Source organism: Lithobates pipiens, unplaced genomic scaffold, assembly GCF_037356315.1.
Source record: "Lithobates pipiens isolate NorthernLeopardFrog02 unplaced genomic scaffold, aLitPip1_a1.2 Scaffold_6, whole genome shotgun sequence".
NCBI lineage: Eukaryota > Metazoa > Chordata > Amphibia > Anura > Ranidae > Lithobates > Lithobates pipiens.
Window position 1 is genome coordinate 7621912 of NW_027507881.1, and position 25007 is coordinate 7646918.

Here is a 25007-nt window from a genome sequence, read left to right on the forward strand (position 1 = left end):
GCTGCGGGCATGGTACAGGAGATGTCAGAGGCTGTGGGCATGGTGCAGGAGTTGTCAGAGGCTGCGGGCATGGTACAGGAGATGTCAGAGACTGTGGGCATGGTACACGAGATGTCAGAGGCTGCGGGCATGGTACAGGAGATGTCAGAGGCTGTGGGCATGGTATCTCCGGTCCTGCCCACATGGCTTCTCGCAAAGAGAAAACAGGACTTCTTATGTCTTTCTTCTTGTCACTCTTCCATAAAGGTCAGATTTGTGGAGAGACGACTAACAGTTGTCCTGTGGACAGATTCTCCCACCTAAGCTGTGGATCTCTGCAGCTCCTCCAGAGTTTCCATGGACCTCTTGGCTCTTCTCTGATGAATGTTCTCCTTGCCCGGCCAGCCAGTTTAGGTGGACAGCCATGTCTTGGTAGGTTTTCAGTTGTGCCATACTCTTTCCATTTTCAGATGATGGATTGAACAGAACTCCATGAGATGTTCAAAGCTTGGGATATTTTTTTTATAACCTAACCCTGCTTTATACTTCTCCACAACGTTATCCCTGACCAACCTGGTGTGTTCCTTGGCCTTCATGATTCTGTTCCTTCACTAAGGTTCTCTAACAAATCTCTGAGGGCTTCACATAACAGCTGTATCTTTACTGAGATTAAATTACACACAGGTGGACTCTATTTACTAATTAGGTGACTTCTGAAGGCAATTGGTTCCACTAGATCAGGGTTTCTCAACCAGGGTTCCTCCAGTGGTTGTTAGGGGCTCCATGAGCAATAACCAGTTTTTGCCTCTCAGATAAGTTCCCAGTGACACCAATGCTCTTTTTAGCTATCTGTAGGGGGGAGAATTCTTCCCCAAAACCACAGATGTAAGGATCACTGTGCTGCTGATCATTACACCAATGTATCATGAGTTGTAGATATAGCCATTTTTAACAGGGGTTCCCTGAGACCGAAAGGTTATTTCAAGGGTTCCTCCATGTCGAAAAGGTTGAGAACTAGATTTTAGTTAGCGCTATCAGAGTAAAAAGGGGGGCTGAATACAAATGCCCCCCCCCCACACTTTTCACATATTTATTTGTAAAAAAAAATTAAAACTATTTATCATTTTCCTTCCACTTCACAATTCTGTGCCACTTTGTGTTGGTCTATCACATAAAATCCCAATAAAATACATTTATGTTTTTGGTTGTCACATGACAAAATGTGGAAATTAAAAAAAAAACAAAAAAAACATTATTATCCCCCTCCAGCAAATGATTAGGACCAGTGCACACAAGCAAGGTCCATTAAAACATGGATAAGTGAGTTTGGGGTGGAGGAATGGACAGCTATCAGGCGTCCAATCTTAGGAGAAGACGACCTCGAGGGCATCGCTCGCCGCCCACCGCTGTCACCCACCGCCCCACTGAGACAGGGAAAGGACTGGGCACAGTGGCAGCATTTGATGGGCACAGCAGCTGCATTTGATGGGCACAGTGGTGGCAATTGATGGGCACATTGGCTGCGTTTGATGGTACAGTAGCTGAGTTTTTCAATTTGTTTGCACCCCCCCCCCCAAAAAAAAATTTGCGCACCAGCCGCCACTGCTCCCAACTTTGTGGGAACAGTTTGGCGATGGCCCCTTCCTGTTCCAACATGACTGCGCACCAGTGCGCAAAGCAAGGTCCATAAACACATGGATGACTGAGTTTGGGGTGGAGGAGCTTGACTGTCCTGACCTCAACCCGATAGAACACCTTTGGGATGAATAAGAGCGGAGACTGCGAGCCAGGCCTTCTCGTCCAACATCAGTGCCTGACCAAATGCGCTTCTGGAAGAATGGCCAAACATTCCCATAGACACACTCCTAAACCTTGTGAACGGCCTTCCCAGAAGAGTTGAATCTGTTATAGCTGCAAAGGGCGAGGCCAACGCAATACTGAACCTGACAGACTAAGACTGGGAGGCCATTAAAGTTCATGCGCGTGTAAAGCCAGGCATCCCAATACTTTTGGTAATATTGTGTCGTTTCTGTACACCTGCGGGACATCATTTCTCACAACTGGACTTAAGCCTAGGATCACATTGGAGCGATTTGTCATGTGATATGAGAGATCAAATCGCATTACAAGTCCCAGCCTTTTGGAAGCAGTGGCGCTGTTCCAATCGGTGCGACACCGATTTTGCGGCAGTTAGAAGAAGGAGGGTCTGGACAGCCGCACTACAATAAAAAACGCCTTTATTGTGCAAAATAACAAAAGTACAAACCACAACAGGGTACAGGATTAAAAAAACTGACGCGTTTCACACTCTCAACAGTGTTTAGTCATAGCTATCAGGACTGCTGTGGACACCGGGAATACACAAGGGTCATACAGGATCACTGGAGACATGCTCAGGGAATCACTGGAAGACACAGCGACTTGGCAGCCAGCATAGGGATGTATTGCTCGAACGCCCTGCAACATATGGAAGAAAACTATATTAATATTAAAATTAAAATGAATTAATAATAAAAATTTTAGTTCATTCACTGTATATATTCAATAGCTACAGAGTAGAAGTCCACTTTGTTTTGCATCCAGCTAGTACATACCCAGCGCGGAGAGAGCTGTGGGAGGGGCCCAGCAGGCTCCACCCACTACGGGCTGCAGAAAACCACAGGAGGGGGGAAGGAAACAAGACCCGGCAACCCTGCCAAAGGAGAAAGATCAGCAGTGGGCGGTCTTTATTACAGGAAGTCTCGCACTGGATTGCGGCACAGATCTGGAAGAATAACACGATGCACAGCTTAGCGGTTTATGTTTAATGTATATATATTTTTTTATATATATTTTTTTTTTAATGGTTGAACTGGATGGACTTGTGTCTTTTTTCAACCTGACTAACTATGTAACTGTATTGGACGAACGTCACAAGCATTCCTCCAGGCTGCACAAATTTTCCCCTGTATTTTCTTTCTTTACAATGACTTCCTATGATCGTCAGCTCCCCCTAGTGGCCAAAACGCAGTATGTTTTTCTTTAAAAAAAAAAAAAAGACAATCAAATAGAAGGAAACAAGCCTGTGATGATTTTGAACACAGTTTGTTATTTTTTTTTTAGAGACCTCCATCTCAAACTGTTTTTGTTTTGGTATTCAGTTAATGATAGCTGGGGGAAAAAAAATTTAGCTACTCGGCGGTCCACCTACAATGTGCAGTGCTTGACCAATAATTATCTTTTCCCTCTGCTGGCGCTGCATTTTCTCGGCATACATTGCCGTTATCAGTGCGGCTATAGCAGATGCATAGGCTAATAGGAAAGGGGGAAACTTCACTGTGCTGTAACCGAAATGCAGTACAAGAGAACTGGAGTATCTCTTTTTTTTTTCTTAATTTTTTATTTTTTTTTATTGTTTTCATCTGTCATTGATCATCACTTAGGGGTCTATTTATAATAAAATTGCACAGCAAATCCCCGTAAAGTGTCTAATGTGTTTTTTATTAAAAAAAATTTCCTATGATCGTCAGCTCCATCTAGTGACCATATTGAAGTACTTTCCTGAAATACCTCAATCAGGAAAATACTGCGTTATGGCCACTAGATGGAGCTAACGATCATAGGAAATGATTTGACGCATTAGGGGAATAATCATATTGGGCTGTTTAAACGCCTTCATTTTTTATTTAATTTTTTTTTTATAAATAAACACTTTAAAAAGGAACATTGGGCAGAAAAATAAATACATGATGCTGCCTGTCAGGAGCATGAACACGGTTGTTTTTTTTATTTTTTTTATGATTTTCCCAATAACCAATTTATTTACCTTTCAGTTGATTCTGCCAGTAAATCTGTTATTGCTCTACTTCCTATACTAGGATGACAATGCTGGCTGTTCTGCAGTGAAATTGTAAAGCAATGTTGTCACTCTCTGGGATGGGGTCATCTTGTTTTTTTTTTTGGGAAAATCTGAACTTTGAATGCAGATATAAAAGACACAAATGAATGCAGTTCTTTAAATGCACACATCAGTTAAAGTGGGGTGCCCCCTAAAAAAATAAAAAATAAAAGTCAGCAGCTACAAATACTGCAGCTGCTGACTTTTAATAATTGGACACTTACCTGTCCCAGGGTCCAGTGATGCGGGGAGAACGAAGCCCCCCCCCCCTCGTTCCCCACTCCGCTCGCGGTGCCGGCATTCTTACTGTGGGCACCCGGCTGTGGCTTCACAGCTGGGCACCCGCTGCGCATGCGCGAGCGGTGCCGCGCACCATGATACGCCGCACAGTCATCTGGGACACGTGACAGGTCCCAGATGACCGTGCGGCGCCGAGGGAAAGTGATGTCACCAGCCCGGGCAATGAAGGAGGCAGACTACGAGGGACCCCCTAGCAACAGGCATTTAGAGGTGAGTAAAAAATATATTTTCCAATTTTTTTTTATTAATTTTTTTAATGAATTTTAAGCAATTTTTTTTTTTTTGGTGGTAACACCACTTTAACCACTTACGGACCGCATCACGACGATGTACGTCGGCAGAATGGCACGGCTGGGCACAAGCACGTACCTGTACGTTGCTCTTTAAGTGCCCAGCCGTGGGTCGGGAGCGCGCCTGAGCTCCGTGACCGTGGCCGCGGGACCAGCAGACCGATCGCCGCCGGTGTCCCGCGATCGGGTCACAGAGCTGAAGAACAAGGAGAGGTCTGTGTAAACAAACCTCTCCCCGTGCTTCCTACTGTGGCTGTCACCGATCGTCTCTTCCCTAATATAGGGAAATACAATCAGTGACTTCACATGCCAGGCCACGCCCCCCTACAATAAAAAAAACACATAATGTCATACATAACACTACACTGCCCCCTAGTAGTTAACTCCTTCACTGCCAGTGTCATTTACACAGGAATCAGTGCATTTAAATAGCACTGATTGCTGTATAAATGACAATGGTCCCAAAAATGTGTCAAAAATGTCCGATGTGTCCGCCATAATGTCGCAGTCACAATAAAAATCACTGATCGCCGCCATTACTAGTAAAAAAAAAAAAAATTATAAAAATGCTATAAAACTATCCCCTATTTTGTAAATGCTATAACTTTTGCGCAAACCAATCAATAATCGCTTATTGCGATTTTTTTACCAAAAATATGTAGAAGAATATGAATCGGCCTAAACTGAGGGAAAAAAATTGTTTTTTATATATTTTTTGGGGATATTTATTATAGCAAAAAGTAAAAAAAAAATCGAATTTTTTTCAAAATTGTCGCTCTTTTTTTGTTTATAGCGCAAAAAATAAAAACCGCAGAGGTGATCAAATACCACCAAAAGAAAGCTCTATTTGTGGGAAAAAAAGGACATCCATTTTGTTTGGGAGTCACGTCGCACGACTGCGCAATTGTCAGTTAAATCGACGCAGTGCCGAATCGCAAAAAGGGGCTTGGTCCTTTGGCTGCAAATTGGTCCGGGGCTTAAGTGGTTAATGTATTTCTTATGCCGTGTACACACGACCGGACTTTCCATCAGAATAGGTCCGGCGGTCTTCCCGCCGGACTTCCGACAGACTTTCCGAATGAACGGACTTGGCCACAAACAATCACACCAAAGTCCGACGGATTCGACCGTGATGACGTACGACCAGACTAGAATAAGGAACTTCATAGCCATTAGCCAATAGCTGCCCTAGCGTGGTTTTCGTCCATCGGACCAGCATACAGATGAACGTTTTTTTTTTTCGACCGGACTCGGGTCAGTTGGAAAGATTTGAAACATGTTCTAAATCTAAAGTCCGTCTGATTTTTCATCAGCAAAGATCCGATGAAGCCCACACACGGTCGAATTGGCCGACGCATTCGTTGCGTCGGACCTTTGCTGTGGAAAGGTCCGGCCGTGTGTACACGGCATTAGTTATGGATTACAGGACACGGGATAGTAATCTGAAATTCTGCAGTTATACTGCCACCTTCAGGAGAAATGGATATTGGCAAAGCAACACTATAAGGACAGCCTAATATAACCCCCTCCTACTCCCAGCATTCCTCTCTGCTCTCAGTCATTGTCTCCCTTCATCCGGGAGACCTTGCAACCTCCATGGACATCGGGGATGCCCATTTACATGTCTCCAATTTTTCAGCACACCAACTCTACCTGCATTTTGGTGTGGGTATGCAACATTACCACCTTGTTGTTTTCCCCTTTGGCTGGTCTACTGCAGCTTGGATCATCTACAAGGTACTAGCCCTTGTACTTGCTCTGATTTGTTTTCAAGTTCTACCCCTAACTTCTGTGGCTGGCAGACTCCCTAAGTCATTCATATCTCGTCTCCGGAGAATGTTTTTTTCCATCGCAAGGTGTTCTAGGACAGTGGTCGCCAACCAGTGGTCCGTGGACCACGAGAAACTTTTGGTGGTCCCCAGGGGTTGTGCCGCAAATCAACATTGTGGCGGATGTCTACCGTCTAATGCTGTTTCCAGGGTTGTTCTCCCTCAATGTCAGCTCGCATTCATACCTGATGCCACCTCTGTAGTTGCAGCTCATGTGAACTCAGAGGGAGGCGCCAGGAGTAGTGCAGAGTGTGGGAGGTGAAGAATTAGGGGAGTTCCAATGGCAGCGCTGATCACAGACTGTGGGAGGGAGCATGGAGCTTGAGCACATGGCTGGATAAGGAGGTAAAGAAAGAAAGAGCGCACCAGCCTAGTGCATTATTCTTTTTGATGGATTTTATTAAAAATGGATATAAAAGAAAACTACTCACAAATGTAGGTGAATGGCTCACAATGTAAATAAGCAATAAGTCAGAACCAGATAAACTCTAAATGGTTACAGAGGACATGACGGAGCCACTGCCGGCTGACGCATTTCGAAGGGTCACCTTCTTCCTCAGAGCCTTTTAGCAAGAGCCTCCCGTGGGGGCGTCACCTTTGGTCCTTTGACCGCCCACGGAAATGCAAGGGCTTCCCAAGCCCTTCTGGGAGGTCCCTGTTTGCCTGATTAGTGATGCATGTGTGTATATAAATATAGTATTTATCGGCGTATAACACGCACCCCAAGTTTAGGAGGGAAGTTTAAGGAAAAAAACCTTACATTTTAAATGCCCATCAATGTAGCCTTACACTGTCCCCCTGCAGCCCTACACTGTTCTCCTGCAGCCTTCCACTGTCCCCCTGCAGCCCTACACTGTTCTCCTGCAGCCTTCCACTGTCCCCCTGCAGCCTTTCCCAAAATTGCAGCATGGTTAGTTTTAAATTTACCGCCGCCGCCGCCGCCGAGATCTTCGGCTCCTCCCGCCGCCGCCGGCGAGATCTTCGGCTCCTCCCGCCGCCGCCGTCGAGATCTTCTGCTCCTTTTGCCACCGACATAGACCGAGCCGAGCCGAGGGTACTCGGCTACTCGGCTCTACTCCCAGTAACGCCCCCGTCCCGCCCCTTGTCCTGGCTCCTGTGATGGACACAACACTGGGCCAATGGCGGGACGTAAAGGCTAGGAGACGGGACTGGGCGTGACTGAGAGCGGAACCGAGTACACAGTACACTCGGCTCAGCTCGGTAAATGTCGGCGGCGCTCCACAGACAGCGCAGATCGGCAGATCGGCGGGGGGATCGGTGTATAACACGCACCCATTATTTTCCCCTGATTTTAAGCGGAAAAAAGTGCGTGTTATACGCCAATAAATACGGTATACAGTGCCTTGCGAAAGTATTCGGCCCCCTTGAACTTTTCAACCTTTTGCCACATTTCAGGCTTCAAACATAAAGGTATAAAATTTTTATTTTTTGTGAAGAATCACCAACAAGTGGGACACAATTGTGAAGTGGAACGAAATCTATTGGATTTTTGAAACTTTTTTAACTAATAAAAAAATGAAAAGTGGGGTGGGGAAAATTATTCGGCCCCCTTGCGTTAATACTTTGTAGAGCCACCTTTTGCTGCGATTACAGCTGCAAGTCGCTTGGGGTATGTCTCTATCAGTTTTGCACATCGAGAGACTGAAATTCTTGCCCATTCTTCCTTGCAAAACAGCTGGAGCTCAGTGAGGTTGGATGGAGAGCGTTTGTGAACAGCAGTTTTCAGCTCTTTCCACAGATTCTCGATTGGATTCAGGTCTGGACTTTGACTTGGCCATTCTAACACCTGGATACGTTTATTTGTGAACCATTCCTTTGTAGATTTTGCTGTATGTTTGGGATCATTGTCTTGTTGGAAGATAAATCTCCATCCCAGTTTCAGGTCTTTTGCAGACTCCAACAGGTTTTCATCCAGAATGGTCCTGTATTTGGCTGCATCCATCTTCCCCTCAATTTGAACCATCTTCCTTGTCCCTGCTGAAGAAAAGCAGGCCCAAACCATGATGCTGCCACCACCATGTTTGACAGTGGGGATGGTGTGTTGAGGGTGATTGTCAGGTCACCTAGAGCCCAGGTGACAGATGCACACCGTAGGGTTAGGGGTGCACTGCGAGGTTGTGGACCCTACGGCTGACTGCTGCAGACGGGGAACAAATCCCACTGGGGTTAGAGTGTGAGATTCCCTGGGGCGCGGAGTCTAAGAGCCAGCAGGTGTTCACCAGAGCCTCGAGGGGTGAGGATGGACTTGGCTGCAACTGGCTCCAGGTCGCGACCCCCAGGGTCCCCCAGCTCACACCCACAGTAGGCAACAGGAGGATAGGGATGATGAGGGACAAAGCCAAGGTCGGGGCCGCAAGCAGACAAGAATAGTCGGGTACACGCCAAAAGGTCAGGGTCACAGGCAAACAGGGATAGTCAAACACGCCAAAGTCAGTAACGGAAAACAGTAGCAGAGCACACGGCAGGAAACAGGAAGCTAACACACAAAGGTTGATCAGCAGGATAGGCTAGCAGTGCACAGGTTAATATAGAGTTGTCTGATAGGAGCTAGGGTGGAGCCATGCCAGAGGAAGGATATAAAAGCAGTCAGGTGAAGCTCGGCTGGTCTCTAGAAATGAACACATGCAGACAGGTAAGCAGACGAACTCTATTGCATAACCATGACAGTGATGAGCTGTGTTGCTTTTACGCCAAACATATCGTTTTGCATTGTGGGCAAAAAGTTCGATTTTGGTTTCATCTGACCAGAGCACCTTCTTCCACATGTTTGGTGTGTCTCCCAGGTGGCTTGTGGCAAACTTTAGAGGAGACTTTTTATGGATATCTTTAAGAAATGGCTTTCTTCTTGCCACTCTTCCATAAAGGCCAGATTTGTGCCGTGTACGACTGATTGTTGTCCTATGGACAGACTCTCCCACCTCAGCTGTAGTTCTCTGCATTTCATCCAGAGTGATCATGGGCCTCTTGGCTGCATCTCTGATCAGTCTTCTCCTTGTCTGAGCTGAAAGTTTAGAGGGACTTGCACAGTGCTCCTTGGGATGTTTGGGATGTTTAAAGCTTGGGAAATCTTTTTGTATCCAAATCCGGCTTTAAACTTCTCCACAACAGTATTACGGACCTGCCTGGTGTGTTCCTTGGTCTTCATGATGCTCTCTGCGCTTTCAACAGAACCCTGAGACTATCACAGAGCAGGTGCATTTATACAGAGACTTGATTACACACAGGTGGATTCTATTTATCACCATCAGTCATTTTAGGACAACATTGGATCATTCAGAGATCCTCGCTGAACTTCTGGAGTGAGTTTGCTGCACTGAAAGTAAAGGGGCCGAATAATTTTGCACGCACCACTTTTCAGTTTTTTATTTGCTAAAAAAGTTTAAATTATTCAATAGATTTCGTTCCACTTCACAATTGTATCCCACTTGTTGGTGATTCTTCATAAAAAATAAAAATTTTATATCTTTATGTTTGAAGCCTGAAATGTGGCAAAAGGTTGAAAAGTTCAAGGGGGCCGAATACTTTCGCAAGGCACTGTGTATATATGTATATATATATATATATATATTTGGATAACTGAGGGAGGCAACACTGCTGTGCTCTGAGGAAGAAGGTGATCCTTCGAAACGCGTCAGCCAGCAGTGGCCCTCGTCTTTTCCTCTGTGACCATTTGGACTTTATCTGGTTCTGACCTATTGCTGCTACTTATGGAACCAATTTACATTGTGAGCCATTCACCTAAATTTGTGAGTAGTTTTCTTTTATATCCATTCTTAATAAAATACATCCAAAGGATAATGCACTAGGCTGGTGCTCCCTTTCTTTCTTTTTTTTGTTTATCAGGATACCCCTATCCCTGAGGGTAGCTAGGCCAGTGACATGCACCATCATGACATACAGACTGTCTAGTAATCCACCCGTGCACAGAAGTGTTTGTTTTCTGGATAAGGAGGTGATTTACAATGATGAGTCTGTGTAAGGCAGCAATGTGATGCAGAGTACGGGGGGGGGGGGGGGGGGGGGGCAGAGAGCCAGGGCATTGTGTGTATAAGGCAGCAGTGTAATCCAGGGGGAGGGGGACAGAGAGCCAGAGCATTGTATGTATAAGGCATGTGAAATTCATGTTAGTGGTCCACGGGATTCAAATTTGTGAGTTTAGTGGCTTGTGAGGTCCAAAAGTTTGGCGACCACTGATCTTGGACCTTTGTCACTGGTGCCAGATGCCAGCTGTAGACCTCTTGGCTCCCAGGGTCAAAAACTGATCAGGTTTGTCACCAAATCCAGGAATGAGGATGAGGATCTATCAGATGTGGTCATCCCTGTGCCTTTAAAAGCTAGGAATTTGAGGAAGTCAACTTCCTGCTAAGTCTACCATTTTCTCATGGTGAAAGACGAGGAACTTCCAGCCCAGGAATTTCTCCATTGGACAAATCCAATCTTTTCTCCAGCCTTGTCTGGATCCACATTTAACCTTGGCTACCCTCAAGGGTCAAATCTCAACCTCAACAGGTTTTTTTTAGAGACTGCTTGCCTCTCACTTTTAGTGAAGACCTTCATACGGGATGTCACTCATGTTGTTCTCCCTGTACATTCCCCAGTAAACTCCATGGGATCCCAACCTGGTTCAGTTAATTCTTCACAGACTGCCCTTGGAACCTATCAGAGATATCCTTCTGTCATTGCCCGCAAGATTGTCTTTCTTAAGGCCATCTCACCTGCTAGACAAGATTCTGGGTTGCCGGCTTTAACCTGTAGGAAACCATTTTTTGTGCTACACAAAGACAAGGTTGTTTTGGGAACCAGGGCCTATTTTCTTCCCAAGGTTGTTTCTTCCTTTTACCTTGTTCACGACATTCTAATATCTCTCTTGTTCCTAAACATCCTAGTGAGAATTCTCTTCATTGTCTAGATGTGTTACAAGCTGTTTGAGTTTCTCAGCTGCACCTTCTCTTTCATTAGTCTAACTTTCTGTTTGCCGTTCCAGAAGTTCCACGTAGGGGAAAGCCAGTTTCTTGTTCCACCATCGCTGGGTGGATTGAACAGCTCGTCCTTCATGCACATACCATCAAAGGCAACATTTTCTTTTACCCTGTCTTGGGTACACTCTACCAGATCAGTTGGAGCTTCTCAAGCATAGAGCAGTGGTCTCCAATCTAGGGCCTGGGGGCCAAACGTGGGCCTTTGCTTGCCTTAATACAGCCCCTGGGGCACTGTTGCTTATACGAGGAACTATTCCTCCCACCTATACGATGAAGAGTGGGTAGAAAGGAGCAACCAGTGTCCAGTAAATACAAGTTGGAAGGCATTTATTGGAGATTGTAACAAGTGTGACAAGCCAACATGTTTTGGGGGAACAAAACTCTCCCTTCTTCAGGGCTGTTCCTATATGAACAGCGAGGGAGCACAGCCGACACTGACAAACATCCATCTGATCCTAGTGAAGAGGGGGAGTCTTTGTACCGCTGAAACACATTGGCTTTTCATACTTACTACAATCTCCAATAAACACCTTCCAACTTGCATTTACTGGATACCTGTCATGGTTATGCAGTGATCTTCCTGTTTGCTTACCTCCCCTCATGTGTTCAGACTAAGAGGCCAGCCACTTCCACCTGGTGGTTTTTATAACCTCTCCTCTAAGCATGGCTCCACCCCAGGCCCTATCAGGGAACCTTATATTAACCTGTGCACTGCAAGCCAACAGGGCTGATCAACCATTGTGTATTCCTTTGTGTGTTTGGCTTCCTGTTACCTGCCGTGTGCTCTTCTGTTGTTCCGTTACCGACTTTGGCGTGTCTTTGACTATCCGTTTGCCTGTGATCCTGACCTTTTGGCGTGTCCCTGACTATTCCTGTCTGCTTGTGGCCCCGACCTTGGCTTTGTCCCTCACCATCCCTATCCTCCTGTTGCCTACTGTGGGTGTGAGCTGGGGGACCCTGGGGGTTGCGACCTGGAGCCAGTTGCAGCCAAGTCCATCCTCACCACTCGAGGCTCTGGTGAATACCTGCTGGCTCTTAGACTACGCACCCCAGGGAATCTTCCGCTCTAACCCGGTGGGACCTGTCTCCTGTCCGCAGCAGTCAGCCGTAGGGTCCACAACCTTGCGGTGCACTCCTGATCCCTACGGTGTGCATCTGTCACCTTGTCTCAAGGTGACCTGACAATACCAGGTGCTCCATTCTACCTACTCTTCATAGTTCATATGCGGAAACTACCCTAAGGCTGAACCCAGTGGTAGCATATAGGTATAAATCCTGTATATTAATAATAATAATAATAATAGCAGCCCAGGCCCCATAATAAAAAAAAAAGGGCTGACCGTCACCTGCTTTAAAGTTGGGCACAAACCATTGGAAGCAAGTCCTTCCCCCTCACCCAGTTCATCATCCACTCACGACCAGCGACTGATTAAGTGCAGCATGGTCTCCAACCCCAACAAGCTCCTACTTATACGAGGAACTATTCCTCCCACTGACACTAACAATTGGCCATAATTACAGCCACTTAAATCAACAATGCAAAGAACTATTCTTCCAGCTGACTCCAGCAATGGGCTAGAATTACTGCCACTGACACCATCGATGGAGCCTTATACCATTCACTATTCAATCAATTGACACCACCAATTGGGCACTGTTCCTTCCACTGATACCAGTGATGAGTTATTGTTTGCTCCCACACTAAGACATTTTCTACTCCTGCTGGCCGCAGTGTTGCCCCCCCTAAAACCCGAAGGACAGTAAACTGGTCCTTTTGTTTAGAAAGTTTTTGGACCCTGGCATAGAGCATATGTTTCACAAAATTGCCAGGCTACCATGCTTTTAGTTTCACCAGGTGGATGTTCAGGCATCTGGTGCCAGCTTTAGTCGTAAGGTTCTTCAGGTGGCTCTGTAAACTCTATTGAGCCACCCTGTTAGCCTAATGGTTCTCTGCTTGTGGGAATATTAGCTTTTTATTTGCTGTTGCCCCCCCCCCACCCCCCCCCCCCTCTATTTATTTATGATCCTCCTTTTCATTGCTTGCTAAACTGGGGTATGCTGGGAGCGGGAGGAGTCTTACTGATCTGTCCTTACAGCATTGCTTTGCCAGTGTCCAAGTCTCCTGAAGGTAGCAGTATAACCCGGGTGTTTTGAGAATACTATCCTGCGTCCCCAATGTACTCCAAGAAAAGGATTTTACAGGTAAGACAAAAATCGTATTTTTTTTAAATACAGGTAGTGTAAGCCCTGATTCACTCTGCTGCAACTTATCATGTGACTTGCAATATAAAGTCGCATGACAAGTCAAAAAACATTCATTTCAATGGGTCACAGCAACAAAAAAAAGGCTCCTGCACTGTTTTTCTGCAACTTTTCGTGTGACTTATGTGCCATTGTCACGTTTACCCCTAACGTAGGTGGCAAGGGAGTTGCTAGGTGGCAAAAAGACAAGGGGCTTCAGCCTGGAGTCCAAGGTCGGCACGGGGGGCAGGGGGGTGCAGGTTTTTTGGTTGGAGCGGTGGGGTTGTGTGGCGGGGGGTAAGCTCACTTGCTGATTGCTGCCTGGCTTACTGGTGCCCATCAATGCCGACTACTAAACTCACCTGCCTGCCACACTGACCTACCTGCCTGCCACACTGACCTACCTACCTGACATACATGCATTGACCTACCTACCTGACATACATACACTGACCTACCTACCTGACACGTACTGACCTACCTACCTGACACATACCTATGATGGACGTCACACATCTCGCGGTCCCACCATTGGACCAGTGGGACATCCATCGGCGCTGCAGGCTACAGAAGGCGGGACCTGCTATGTGACTTGGCGGTGCTCGGGATAAGATTTGTCCTCGCTCGGCAGCACTCGGGGCTATTAATGGAACGGTGCCCACTCAAGACTCAGGGTTTTTTGGGGACCCCCTCGGACTTCAGCCACGGTGAGCCCCCCCCTGCCGACGCCTCTGGCAGGTGGTCAGACACTATAGCTGTCTTCGTGTGTTCTTTATCTATAGCAGCTCCCTTTCCCATAAGACAAGCAGGCCTACCAGTACTTGATTGCCCCCAGGACTTATACACAATGCTATAGTGCCTGGCCACCACACTGGGGCATGCACAAACTAAGCAAAGCAAACAGGTACTGGCAGACAGGCAGAGTGGTTCAATGACAGTTCCAGGTACAAGGCAGGCAAGGTTCAGAATAGTCAGGGTCAATCTGTAATCAATACAAAAAAAGGTCACTGCCCCCACCTGTAATCAAAAGGCAGGCAGAGTTCAGAGAATAGTCCGATCTCCGATCCAAGGTCATCAGCAAGGCAATCCAAACAGCAGAGCAGGACAGGCAAATAAGCAGCATGAGACTGCAGGCTTGGCTGGCTTAAATCCGATTTGGTCTCCACCCAGAGACTGGCCATATCAATCACCTTGCAGGTGGACAGACAGACAGGGATGCATCATAGCCAAAACAAGGATGCTGGAATCAGCAGCTATGATGGAGCAGGAGTACACACATTCCTGACAGCCATAGACTGCAATGTTACATCACAAAAGTTGCAAGCAAGATGCACAGTGCACAGAAGTTGCTAGCAAGTTGCACGACTTTGGTGACGCTGCAGTGTGAACCAAGCCTAAGTATCTGAATTTGATCTGTTGCCAACCTCTTGCAGACTGTAAGCTGTAAGCAAGGCTTGAGTATGATAGGAAGAAGGAACCGATCAGTTAATGTGCTGACAAAAGGCATGCTGATAGGAGGAGAAAGCAGAGTTAGCTCATCATTGTGCAGCTTCGCCTTTCACTGTCCAACCATAAGCTGGGGTGGATCTAGGACGACCCAGGCTTAGAAGAAGTAAATTCATTGTCCTTGGCCATCAGACTGAGGACCTCTAGTGGCAGAAAAATAATACTGCAGGGGAAATCTTTGCATTGGAGGTGAATATTACAGTAAAAGCATTTTTTTTTAGGGGGTATTTTATCTTTTAAAAGGCTATATATACATTTGACCTTGTTATTTTTGTCTGGAGTTCTGCATGAATAGAAGCCGACCATTGTAAGTACCTTCACCGGTGTAATATGACTTGTCCCAACTCTGTAACTGCCATTTTTGCTGGACAGCTTGGCCTGGAAAAAATAACGGACCCACTGGCAGAATCAACAGGTAATACGAATATGGTGAAAGGGTGTTGATGCTAGTGGTAGACTGCATTGTGTGTAATTGCTGGTTTTGCTCATTGTTCCAATTTCAAAACTAAGATAAGTTTGAATGGAAAGCCTCTGAAACTCAGTAGTGGCGGGGACTGTGTCTCCCCATGTCTATCATTGGGTGTATGGTGACGTTATTCTGGTTCTGCAGGGTGCCCATCAGCCTTTTTTGGAAAGGACTGTGCCAATGTCTGCCAGTGCCATAACGGAGCCGACTGTGACCACATCACTGGGCAGTGCACATGTAGGACAGGATTCACAGGCAAACACTGCGAGCAGAGTAAGTGACCTGTCAGCCAGCGTCTAGTCCTGCACAACACATGCAGCCCACATACAGCCTGCATTGAACAATGTCCTGTTCTATGTCTGTCTGTCTGTCTCACCTACAAGATCCTCATAAGAACTGGGCTATGGGGAGGTGGGGGGGGGAGCGTTTAAATTGCATGTTGTCCCTACCTCAGGTTGCTGATAAACCATCCCCAGATATATGGACAGAAGATAAAAAAAATAAAAAAATGTGTGAATATGTAACTAATTATACACATAGACCAGGGATTTGCAAACTTTAAAAAAAGAAAAAGGACAAGTTTACTGTCCATCAGACTTTAGAAGGGCCAGACTATGGTCAGTGGGAGAAGAAAAGAAGAAAATTCCTCAGGCTTGGTGGTCAGGTGATGAAAAAAAAAAATACATAATGTCTGTGGTCAATAGGAGGAGCAATAGTGCCCCATCATTGGTGTCAGTGGGAGGAATTGTGCCCCATCATTGGTGTCAGTGGGAGGAATAGTGCCCCATCATTGGTGTCAGTGGGAGGAATAGTGCCCCATCATTGATGTCAGTGGGAGGAATAGTGCTATATCATTGGTATCAGTAGGAGGAATAGTGCCCCATCATTGGTATCAGTGGGAGGAATAGTGCCCCATCATTGGTATCAGTGGGAGAAATAGTGCCCCATCATTGGTGTCTGTGGGAAGAAAATTACCCCATCATTGGTGTCAGTGGGAGGAATAGTGCCCCATTGCCGATGTCAGTGGGAGGAATTGTGCCCCATCATTGGTATCAGTGGAAGGAATATTACCCCATCATTGGTATCAGTGGGAGGATAGGTACCCCATCATTGGTGTCAGTGGGAGGAATAGTGCCCCATCATTGGTGTCAGTGGGAGGAATAGTGCCCCATCATTGGTATCAGTGGGAGGATTAGTACCCCATCATTGGTGTCAGTGGGAGGAATAATGCCCCGTCATTAGTGTCAGTGGGAGGAATAGTATCCCATCATTGGTATTAGTGGGAGGAATAGTGCCCAATCATTGGTGTCAGTGGGAGGAATAGTGCCCCATCATTGGTATCAGTGGGAGGAATAGTGTCCAGTCATTAGTGTCAGTGGGAGGAATAGTGCCCCATCATTGGTATCAGTGGGAGAAATAGTACCCCATTATTGGTATCAGTGGGGGGAATAGTGCCCCATCATTGGTATCAGTGGGAGAAATAGTGCCCCATTATTGGTATCAGTGGGGGGAATAATACCTCATTATTGGTGTCAGTGGGAGGAATAGAGCCCTGTCGTTGATGTGAAATGAAGGAATAGTGCCCCATTGTTGGTGTCTGGAGGAGGAATAGTGCCCCATTGTTGGTGTCAGGAGGAGGAATAATGCCTTGTATCATAAGAGGAATAGTGCCCCAAGGGCCCAACAAAGGCAAGCAAAGGACCACTTTTTGATAACAACTGCCATAGACTATCAGAATGTATAGTAGGTAATACCTGGAGATAGGAGTAAAGGTTTGCTTCTACATTCTTGACCAAGTTCAAACTAGGAGATTATATATATTGTATGAATTAAAGTGTACATATAGCCAAATGATGTCTTTTTAGCTTTGGATAGAGTAGGAAAGGGATAAAACCTGTGCTAGCTCATTTTAAAAAAAAATGTTTGCAGTCCACATCCTGTTGGGGAGATTTCCAATCACTTCCTGTCCTAGCAATACAACAGGAAGTAAGAGGAGATCTCTGCAAAGTGATGGAAATCCCTGGTAGTCATCCCCAGAACAGGTATCCCCCATAAGAAGATTTCCATTCTTTTCCTGATTTAATGGCAACTCTAAAAAAAAATTCCATCACTTTTTGTTCCAGTGAATAATGATCACTAGGACAAATGGAGACAGTTAAAGTGGAACCAAATCCATTGATTTAACTGTTTCCCAACTGTTTCTTACATTCAAAGCATGCCGTGAATGATAACTGTAACAGTTGCTTGTGCCCTCAGCTGAACTGCCAAGCCATCAAATTGGTGGTGTCATAACTGATCACATGTGCAGCATCATGGCACCTGCAGATCAAAGAGAGGCCAAGATGGCATCTTCCTTGGCTGTAAAGGATAGGAGGGTTTAGTTCTGCTTTAAACCTGACCTCCAGGTATGATGTGTACTGTATAGTTCTATTGGTCCAGCTTGGCACGGTGTAAGTCTGTATATATGCATAGCTACTACAGGGGGATCACTCAGCCGGCACTGCTGCCATTCATAGAATGCCTTTCATTTTTTTAACCACTTAACCCCTGGAAGGATTTACCCCCAAACCGCCCCAGAGATGCTGCTTGCAGGACTTTAGGACTTTTCAGAACTTCCTGCAAAGCGCACCGCCCCCAGTGTGAAAAGGCGGTTTTTAGATGTTAGAGGCTATTTCTAGTGCTAAAATGCCTAATAAACTGCCTCAATGTGAAAGCATCCATAGGGTTGCTGACAATCGATTAAAGAAGACAAGTTGTCCTCTGAGCAGATGAGGTGGAGAGCGTGTTGCGTTGAGTTGTGTCTCCACCCGTCCAGTCAGAGAATGACTTGTATTCGTTGAAAAAAAAAAAGGGAAGGGTACAGCGATCAGTGTAGTGGCACCAACTACTACAGTGATTGTCAGCTTCCCCAGCAGCCCCTCAGGTTTGGGATATACTTACATTGTGCCAAGCCAGACCAAACGTGTACCTATGCAGTACCCGGAGCTCAACTTTAATCTCCTAAGCAGCAGTAAAAATCCCGACAGGGGTTCTAGTCCTACCCTACTCTATTCAAAACTGAAAAACTACTGTTTTGGCTGGAGAGCTACTTTAATCTTTAACAAAATACGATTGCAAAGAGATCACGATTGGCCAAACGGCGATTGCCTCCATAGACCTAGCTCTACACAGAAGGTGTGATCAAAATAGAATCTGCAGGACTTTATTTCCGATCAATGGTCCGTTGATGTGTTGTTGTGATGGCCCTTCCTATAGTAATGTGTTTAGCAGCAACATAAGGCTTGTTTTCTAGATCTTCGAGTGTGTGTGCGTTCATATCTGCCCCGCGGTCCCCATGGCATTCAGTGGTTTCCTTCTATTTCCCCGCAGAGTGCCCACCGGGAACCTTTGGCTACGGCTGCCGGCAGCTGTGCGAGTGTTCGAACAACGCCACGTGTGACCACGTCACGGGGACCTGCTACTGCAACCCTGGCTTCAAAGGCATCCGCTGCGACCAGGGTGAGAGACGCTAGGCGGTGCGCCAATAAAATCAGCTTCGGCTTTCTCAAACTTTGAAACCGTTCCGAGGTGCGGCGTGCCTGATAATGAAAGAGTTTTTATTCTCTGTGTTCCTTTTATTTTTTATTTTTTTTGTAGCTGCTCTAATGATGGAAGAACTGAATCCTTACACTAAAATCAGCCCGGCTCACGGCTCCGAACGACACTCGGCGGGGGCCATCATTGGCGTCATCATTCTGCTGCTCATCATCATGACTTTGTTGGGACTCTTCTTATGGTACCGGCAGAGGCAAAAGGACAAAGACCATGACATGCCCAATGTGTCCTACACCCCCGCCATGCGCATGACCAGTACGGACTACCCTCATACAGGTGCGTTGGACAGCTTACTGAGATTTTGTATTATATTGTATTATATATATATTTCTCTTATGCTCTTTGAAGTACACACCATAGCAAGGGTGTCAAACTCAATTTCATTGCTGCCCACATCAGTATTATGGTTGCCCACAAAGGGCTGGAAGTATCTGTAAGACTAGGTGTCCAGGGCACCCTACACCCCTACCCCTTACCACCTTGCCTTACATCAGATGTCAAGAGCTCCCCCACTAGTGGTAGTCAAGATTCCCCCACCCTCCCTTACATCAGATGTCAAGAGCTCCCCCACAAACAGAAGTCAAGAGTTCCCCACCATCCCTTATAACAGACGTCAAGTGCTCCCCCACCAATAGAAGATAAGAATCCCCCACCATCCCTTACAGCAGATGTCAAGAGCTCCCCCACCAATAGAAGTCAAGAGTTCCCCACCATCCCTTACAACAGACGTCAAGAGCTCCCCCATATATAGAAGTCAAGAGTCCCCCACCATCCCTTACATCAGATGTCAAGAGCTCCCCCACCAATAGAAGTAAAAAGTCCCCCACCCCCCCCCCCTTACATCAGATGTCAAGAGCCCCCCCACCAATAGAAGTCAAGAGTCCTCCACCCTTCACATCAGATGTCAAGAGCTCTCCCACCAATAGAAGTCAAGAGTCCCCCACCCTCCCTTACATCAGATGTCAAGAGCTCCCCCACCAATAGAAGTCAAGAGTCCCCCACCATCCCTTACATCAGATGTCAAGAGCTCCCCCACCAATAGAAGTAAAAAGTCCCCCACCCCCCCTTACGTCAGATGTCCAGAGCTCCCCCACCAACAGAAGTCAAGAGACCCCCACCATCCCTTACATCAGATGTCAAGAGCTCCCCCACCAATAGAAGTAAAAAGTCCCCCACCCCCCCTTACGTCAGATGTCCAGAGCTTCCCCACCAATAGAAGTCAAGCGTTTCCCACCCCACCCCTCCCCCACATCAGATGTCAAGAACCCCCCACCAATAGAAGCCAAGAGTCCCCCACCATCCCTTACATCAGATGTCAAGAGCTCCCCCACCAATAGAAGTAAAAAGTCCCCCACCCCTCCTTACGTCAGATGTCCAAAGCTCCCCCACCGATAGAAGCCAAGAGTCCCCCACCATCCCTTACATCAGATGTCAAGAGCTCCCCCACCAATAGAAGTAAAAAGTCCCTCACCCCCCCTTACGTCAGATGTCCAGAGCTCCCCCACCAACAGAAGCCAAGAGTCCCCCACCATCCCTTACATCAGATGTCAAGAGCTCCCCCACCAATAGAAGTAAAAAGTCCCCCACCCCCCCCTTACGTCAGATGTCCAGAGTTCCCCCACCGATAGAAGCCAAGAGTCCCCCACCATCCCTTACAGCAGATGTCAAGAGCTCCCCCACCAACAGAAGTCAAGAGTCCCCCACCATCCCTTACATCAGATGTCAAGAGCTCCCCCACCAATAGAAGTAAAAAGTCCCCCACCCCCCCTTACGTCAGATGTCCAGAGCTTCCCCACCAATAGAAGTCAAGCGTTTCCCACCCCCACCCCTCCCCCACATCAGATGTCAAGAGCCCCCCACCAATAGAAGTCAAGAGTCCTCCACCCCTCACATCAAATGTTAAGAGCTCCCCCATCAATAGAAGTAAAGAATCACCCCCCCCCCCCCTTACATCAGATGTCAAGAGCTCCCCCACAAATAGAAGTCAAGAGTCCTCCACCCTGCTACATGTTTCAAGATGGGAACATATCTTTCTCAAACTGCCGGGGGCAGTTATCTTTTTTTATTAATGAAGATATTAATTACTGCACTTAGATAGCGCCCTCTGGTGTTCTTTTTTTGTAAACTAACAATTAACCCTGGCAGAGTAGATGCAGCATTAATGCAAGAGAGGATTTTTAGGTTTCCTGGAGGTGGGCTTTCAAGGACTCATTCACACTTGCAGCTCTCATTGCAGCACCTCTCAAAAGCAGCCCATGGAAATTTTTAAGGACTTACATGTCTTTTATTTGGCACACAATTTAAATAAAATATATGATTTTTGATCTATTTTAGGTGTAATAATGTGTTAAAATGTAAAAAAATAAAAAATAAAATGTTCCTAAATTCTATTTTATTTTCATTTTAATACAGTAATCTGATCATTTCAACATTAAACCTCTAGCACAGCAGATGAGCACCGCAGCCTGAAGGTGGCAGTGTTCATCTGCAAACCGCTTTCATATTTTTCAAAGAAGCCTTCAGCTTGCATAGTGGTCACATGATTAGGAATAATGCTGATTGGTTCCCCATTATCCGGGATGACCCAAGCTGTTAGCAATAGCTGTTATTGAGAGCCCCCAGCCGTGCTAAGTATTAGCTGAAGGCTCTCAAGGGGAAAAACTTTTATAAGCATATCCCCAGAAAGGGAAATCATGCTGGGGAATGATTGTATACAGATGGTAGGCATCAGTGTCGGGACAAGGTCATCTAGAGCCCAGGGTCCAAGATTTAGAAGCATTGCATGTCAGCAAAAATCCCCCCCCACAAAAACACTTTAAATAATCTGTATGCTTACCCCCTAAGCATAAACCCACCCTCTTCCAAGTACACATCCGCCCCCCTCGCTAAAATCCACACAAATCTTGCCCACTGCCTGTCACCCCTCCTATAACAAATCCTCTACCCCTAAAATCTCCCCTCATAGTACAGATCTTCTCCCCCCTTTAACTTTCCCCCTCCCAGCACAAATTTCCCCCTACTAGCACAATCTTCTTCCCCTCCATCCCCCTCTCCTAACACAAATCCCCTAAATCACCACTTTTAGCACCCCCCCCCCCAAATTTCCCTTCCTAGCAAAGTACTCTCGGCTGCCCCCCCCCCCCCCCCCCATCCCCCCTATCACAAATCTTTCACAAAGGGGGGGAAATACCGCACTCCTAACAAAAACTAAAAATATGTGAAGCAGCAACTAAATATATGAAATGCACACATATATACAATAAAAAAAGGAAAAAATTGTTGCGCTAAAAATGAAAACACCAATAGTAAACAAGTGTTGTTGAAATTAAATGAAAATACACAGTATTGACCAATGAAAAATTATAACCAAACCAAATAATAGTGAATTATGTGAATAAAAGTGAATGATAATATAGGTAAAAAAAAGTCCCAAAAATATATATAAATGAATAAAGTCCAAGTTATCAAACAACTGAAGTAATATGAGTGCATTCTTCCATCACCAAAAAAGTGCTGACCACCATAAGAAATGCACGCTTACCAGAAGGCAAGCAAAACTCACCTGCGGCTATACACCCAGCCAGGGCCTTTGTCCTAGATGGTCCGGGACAAACAGCTGAGGGCGCCAAACCACAGGAACACAGCACAATTGGTAGACCAATGGACCAGAACTATGGTATTGCCAGAATTATTGAGTGTATGTCAGATTTCACCCAAAAATAGAAAGAAGGGAACCTCCCATAGTGTAATACTGGCATATGTATTATAATAAGAAAGGTAAAAAAACTCACCCACTGTACTGTATACATATTGGTGACCACGCTGTTTAATGCATTCCTTTTGCTACATATGTTTTTATGATACTTACAATTAATAAATCTGTTTTATACTCTATATATTTCTACTTATTGTATGTGCCTTAAAAGTCTACCACTAGGGGTATTTTTGCTTTTAAGCTTCATTGAACAAGCTGAAGTTAGAAGCTGATTTGTACCTATGCACAGCCACACCAGATTCTGTGTGCACCAGTTTTAGTAAATCTCCCCTTATGCGTTTAAAGGACTTTTGTCCCATCTTTGGGGACCAAAGAGTTTTAGTGGGGGGGAAGTATGTAACCAGGTGCTAGGCCACAGCCATATGAAAAAGCAGACATTGCTTTTTGTTAGGATTCCCCCTAGTTGATGGGGAATGATAGTTGTGAACCTGGAAGAGATGCAATACTTGTCACTTCTAGGTTTATTAGTTTCAAAGGGGAATGGATTTTTCTTGACCACTTCCTGCTCTCCTGGGAACTACTGTGAACTTTTAGAACCCCATAAGGTGATCGGGCAGTTCTAGAGACACTTGAATCACTTTTACCTGAAAGCGATTTTTTTCTCTCTCAATGTAAATGGGATGGATATATATATATATATATATATATATATATATATATATATATATATATATATATATATATATGTATATGTATGTGTATATATTTATATATATATATATATGTATGTATATATATATATATATATATATGTATAGTGGAGATGTGACCCTGTGTCACAGATGCATATAAGCAGTGTATGCCTGATTTTGGTAGGCTTGCTAATTGCCTGCCTGTGTGCTGACTTCATAATCATCCCAGGAATAGAGGTCAATGCTCATCCTTGGAGACAGATGCGCCTGGCAGACAGGAGGTCTGGCCTAGGAGTCAGGAGGGAGCCAGTGCAGCACGAAGCTGCAAGCACAGAGGTGGATGTCAGGTCTGGGGAAAATAGACCAAAGCCTGAGGTGTAAGGCCTGAGCAGGAGAGCTGCGTTTTTAGCTGGGAAGGCTGAATGCTGGTTGTTCTGAAGCAGGACCGTAAAGCTGAATACCCCTGCAAGGGAATCTGATGTTTTTAAATTTGTTTCTTTTGAATAAAAAAGGGCTGCCGTGCCCTTGAAAATGCAGTCAGACAGACACAATTTCTTCAACTCAGATGCACCACTAGAGCTTAATCACCCTGGATCATCACAATATATATATATATTATTTTTTTTTTTTTCCATTTATTTAGCTGTACATTTCTTGCTGTTATCATAACTCACCACCAAAGAACAACCCTAAATAAATTGTCCTGCTCCTGACGATCGCAGCGATACTTCATATGCATATATTATTTGTTGTTTGTACCCCTAGTACAGCCCAGAAACAATAGTTGCTAATTTTAAAAAAATCTAAAAAATTCCTACCTAAAATATATTGACCTGGCCTTTGACCCTGGTCTTGACCCTAACACTAACCCTGGCACTGACCTAGATCAAACCCTGATCTAGCTATGTATTATTTGTTTTTGGTTGTTTTTTCACACACTTATGTTTGTTTACATTTTTCTCCTCTACAAAGAGAGAAAGATACAATGTATTATATAATGTATCCTGTATGTAAACAATGTATCTTTCTCTCCATTCAGAAGACAGAAAAACACACAGGCAGGCTGCACAATGACTGCCAATCAGAGGCTATCACAGCAGTTAGGTGATCAGGAATCAGGACCCCCGATTCCCAGTCATTAGTACAGGATCCGGGGGCCTCTCGGTGAGAGCCTGTTCTCTGTGCTGGGCGTGTGCAGTGCAGTGCGCTTCCAGCACAAACATTGGTCGGCATATATGCAGCATCATGGAAGAGAACCCACTTCAGTGACCAGGCAGCAGCAAGGAGTTAAATTGATTGTAGAGTCTCATTTTTTTTTATATTAAAAATAACAAACATTTTATACTTACCTGCTCTGAGCAGTGATTTTTCAAAGTGCAGCCCCTGATCCTCCTCTTCTGGGGTCCCTCTTCTGTGCTCCTGGCCCCTCCCTCCTGTTGGGTGCCCCCACAGCAAGCAGCTTGCTATGGGGACACCCAATCCAAGTCACAGCTCCCTGTGTCCATTGAGACATGGAGC

The 25007-nt window shown here is 45.6% G+C and overlaps 1 protein-coding gene across 4 annotated transcripts in view; it reads left to right on the plus strand.

Annotated features, from left to right (window-relative positions):
* LOC143958211 (multiple epidermal growth factor-like domains protein 11) overlaps positions 1-25007 on the plus strand; it is a 970559-nt gene that overhangs the window by 837355 nt on the left and 108197 nt on the right. For 3 of the 4 annotated variants that reach the window (XM_077467688.1, XM_077467691.1, XM_077467690.1), the window contains 3 exons: positions 15633-15761; positions 18858-18986; positions 19125-19358. In XM_077467688.1, the coding sequence (XP_077323814.1) occupies positions 15633-15761; positions 18858-18986; positions 19125-19358 (492 nt within the window). The remainder of the gene's footprint in view (positions 1-15632; positions 15762-18857; positions 18987-19124; positions 19359-25007) is intronic. The other variant, XM_077467689.1, reaches the window with a different exon arrangement.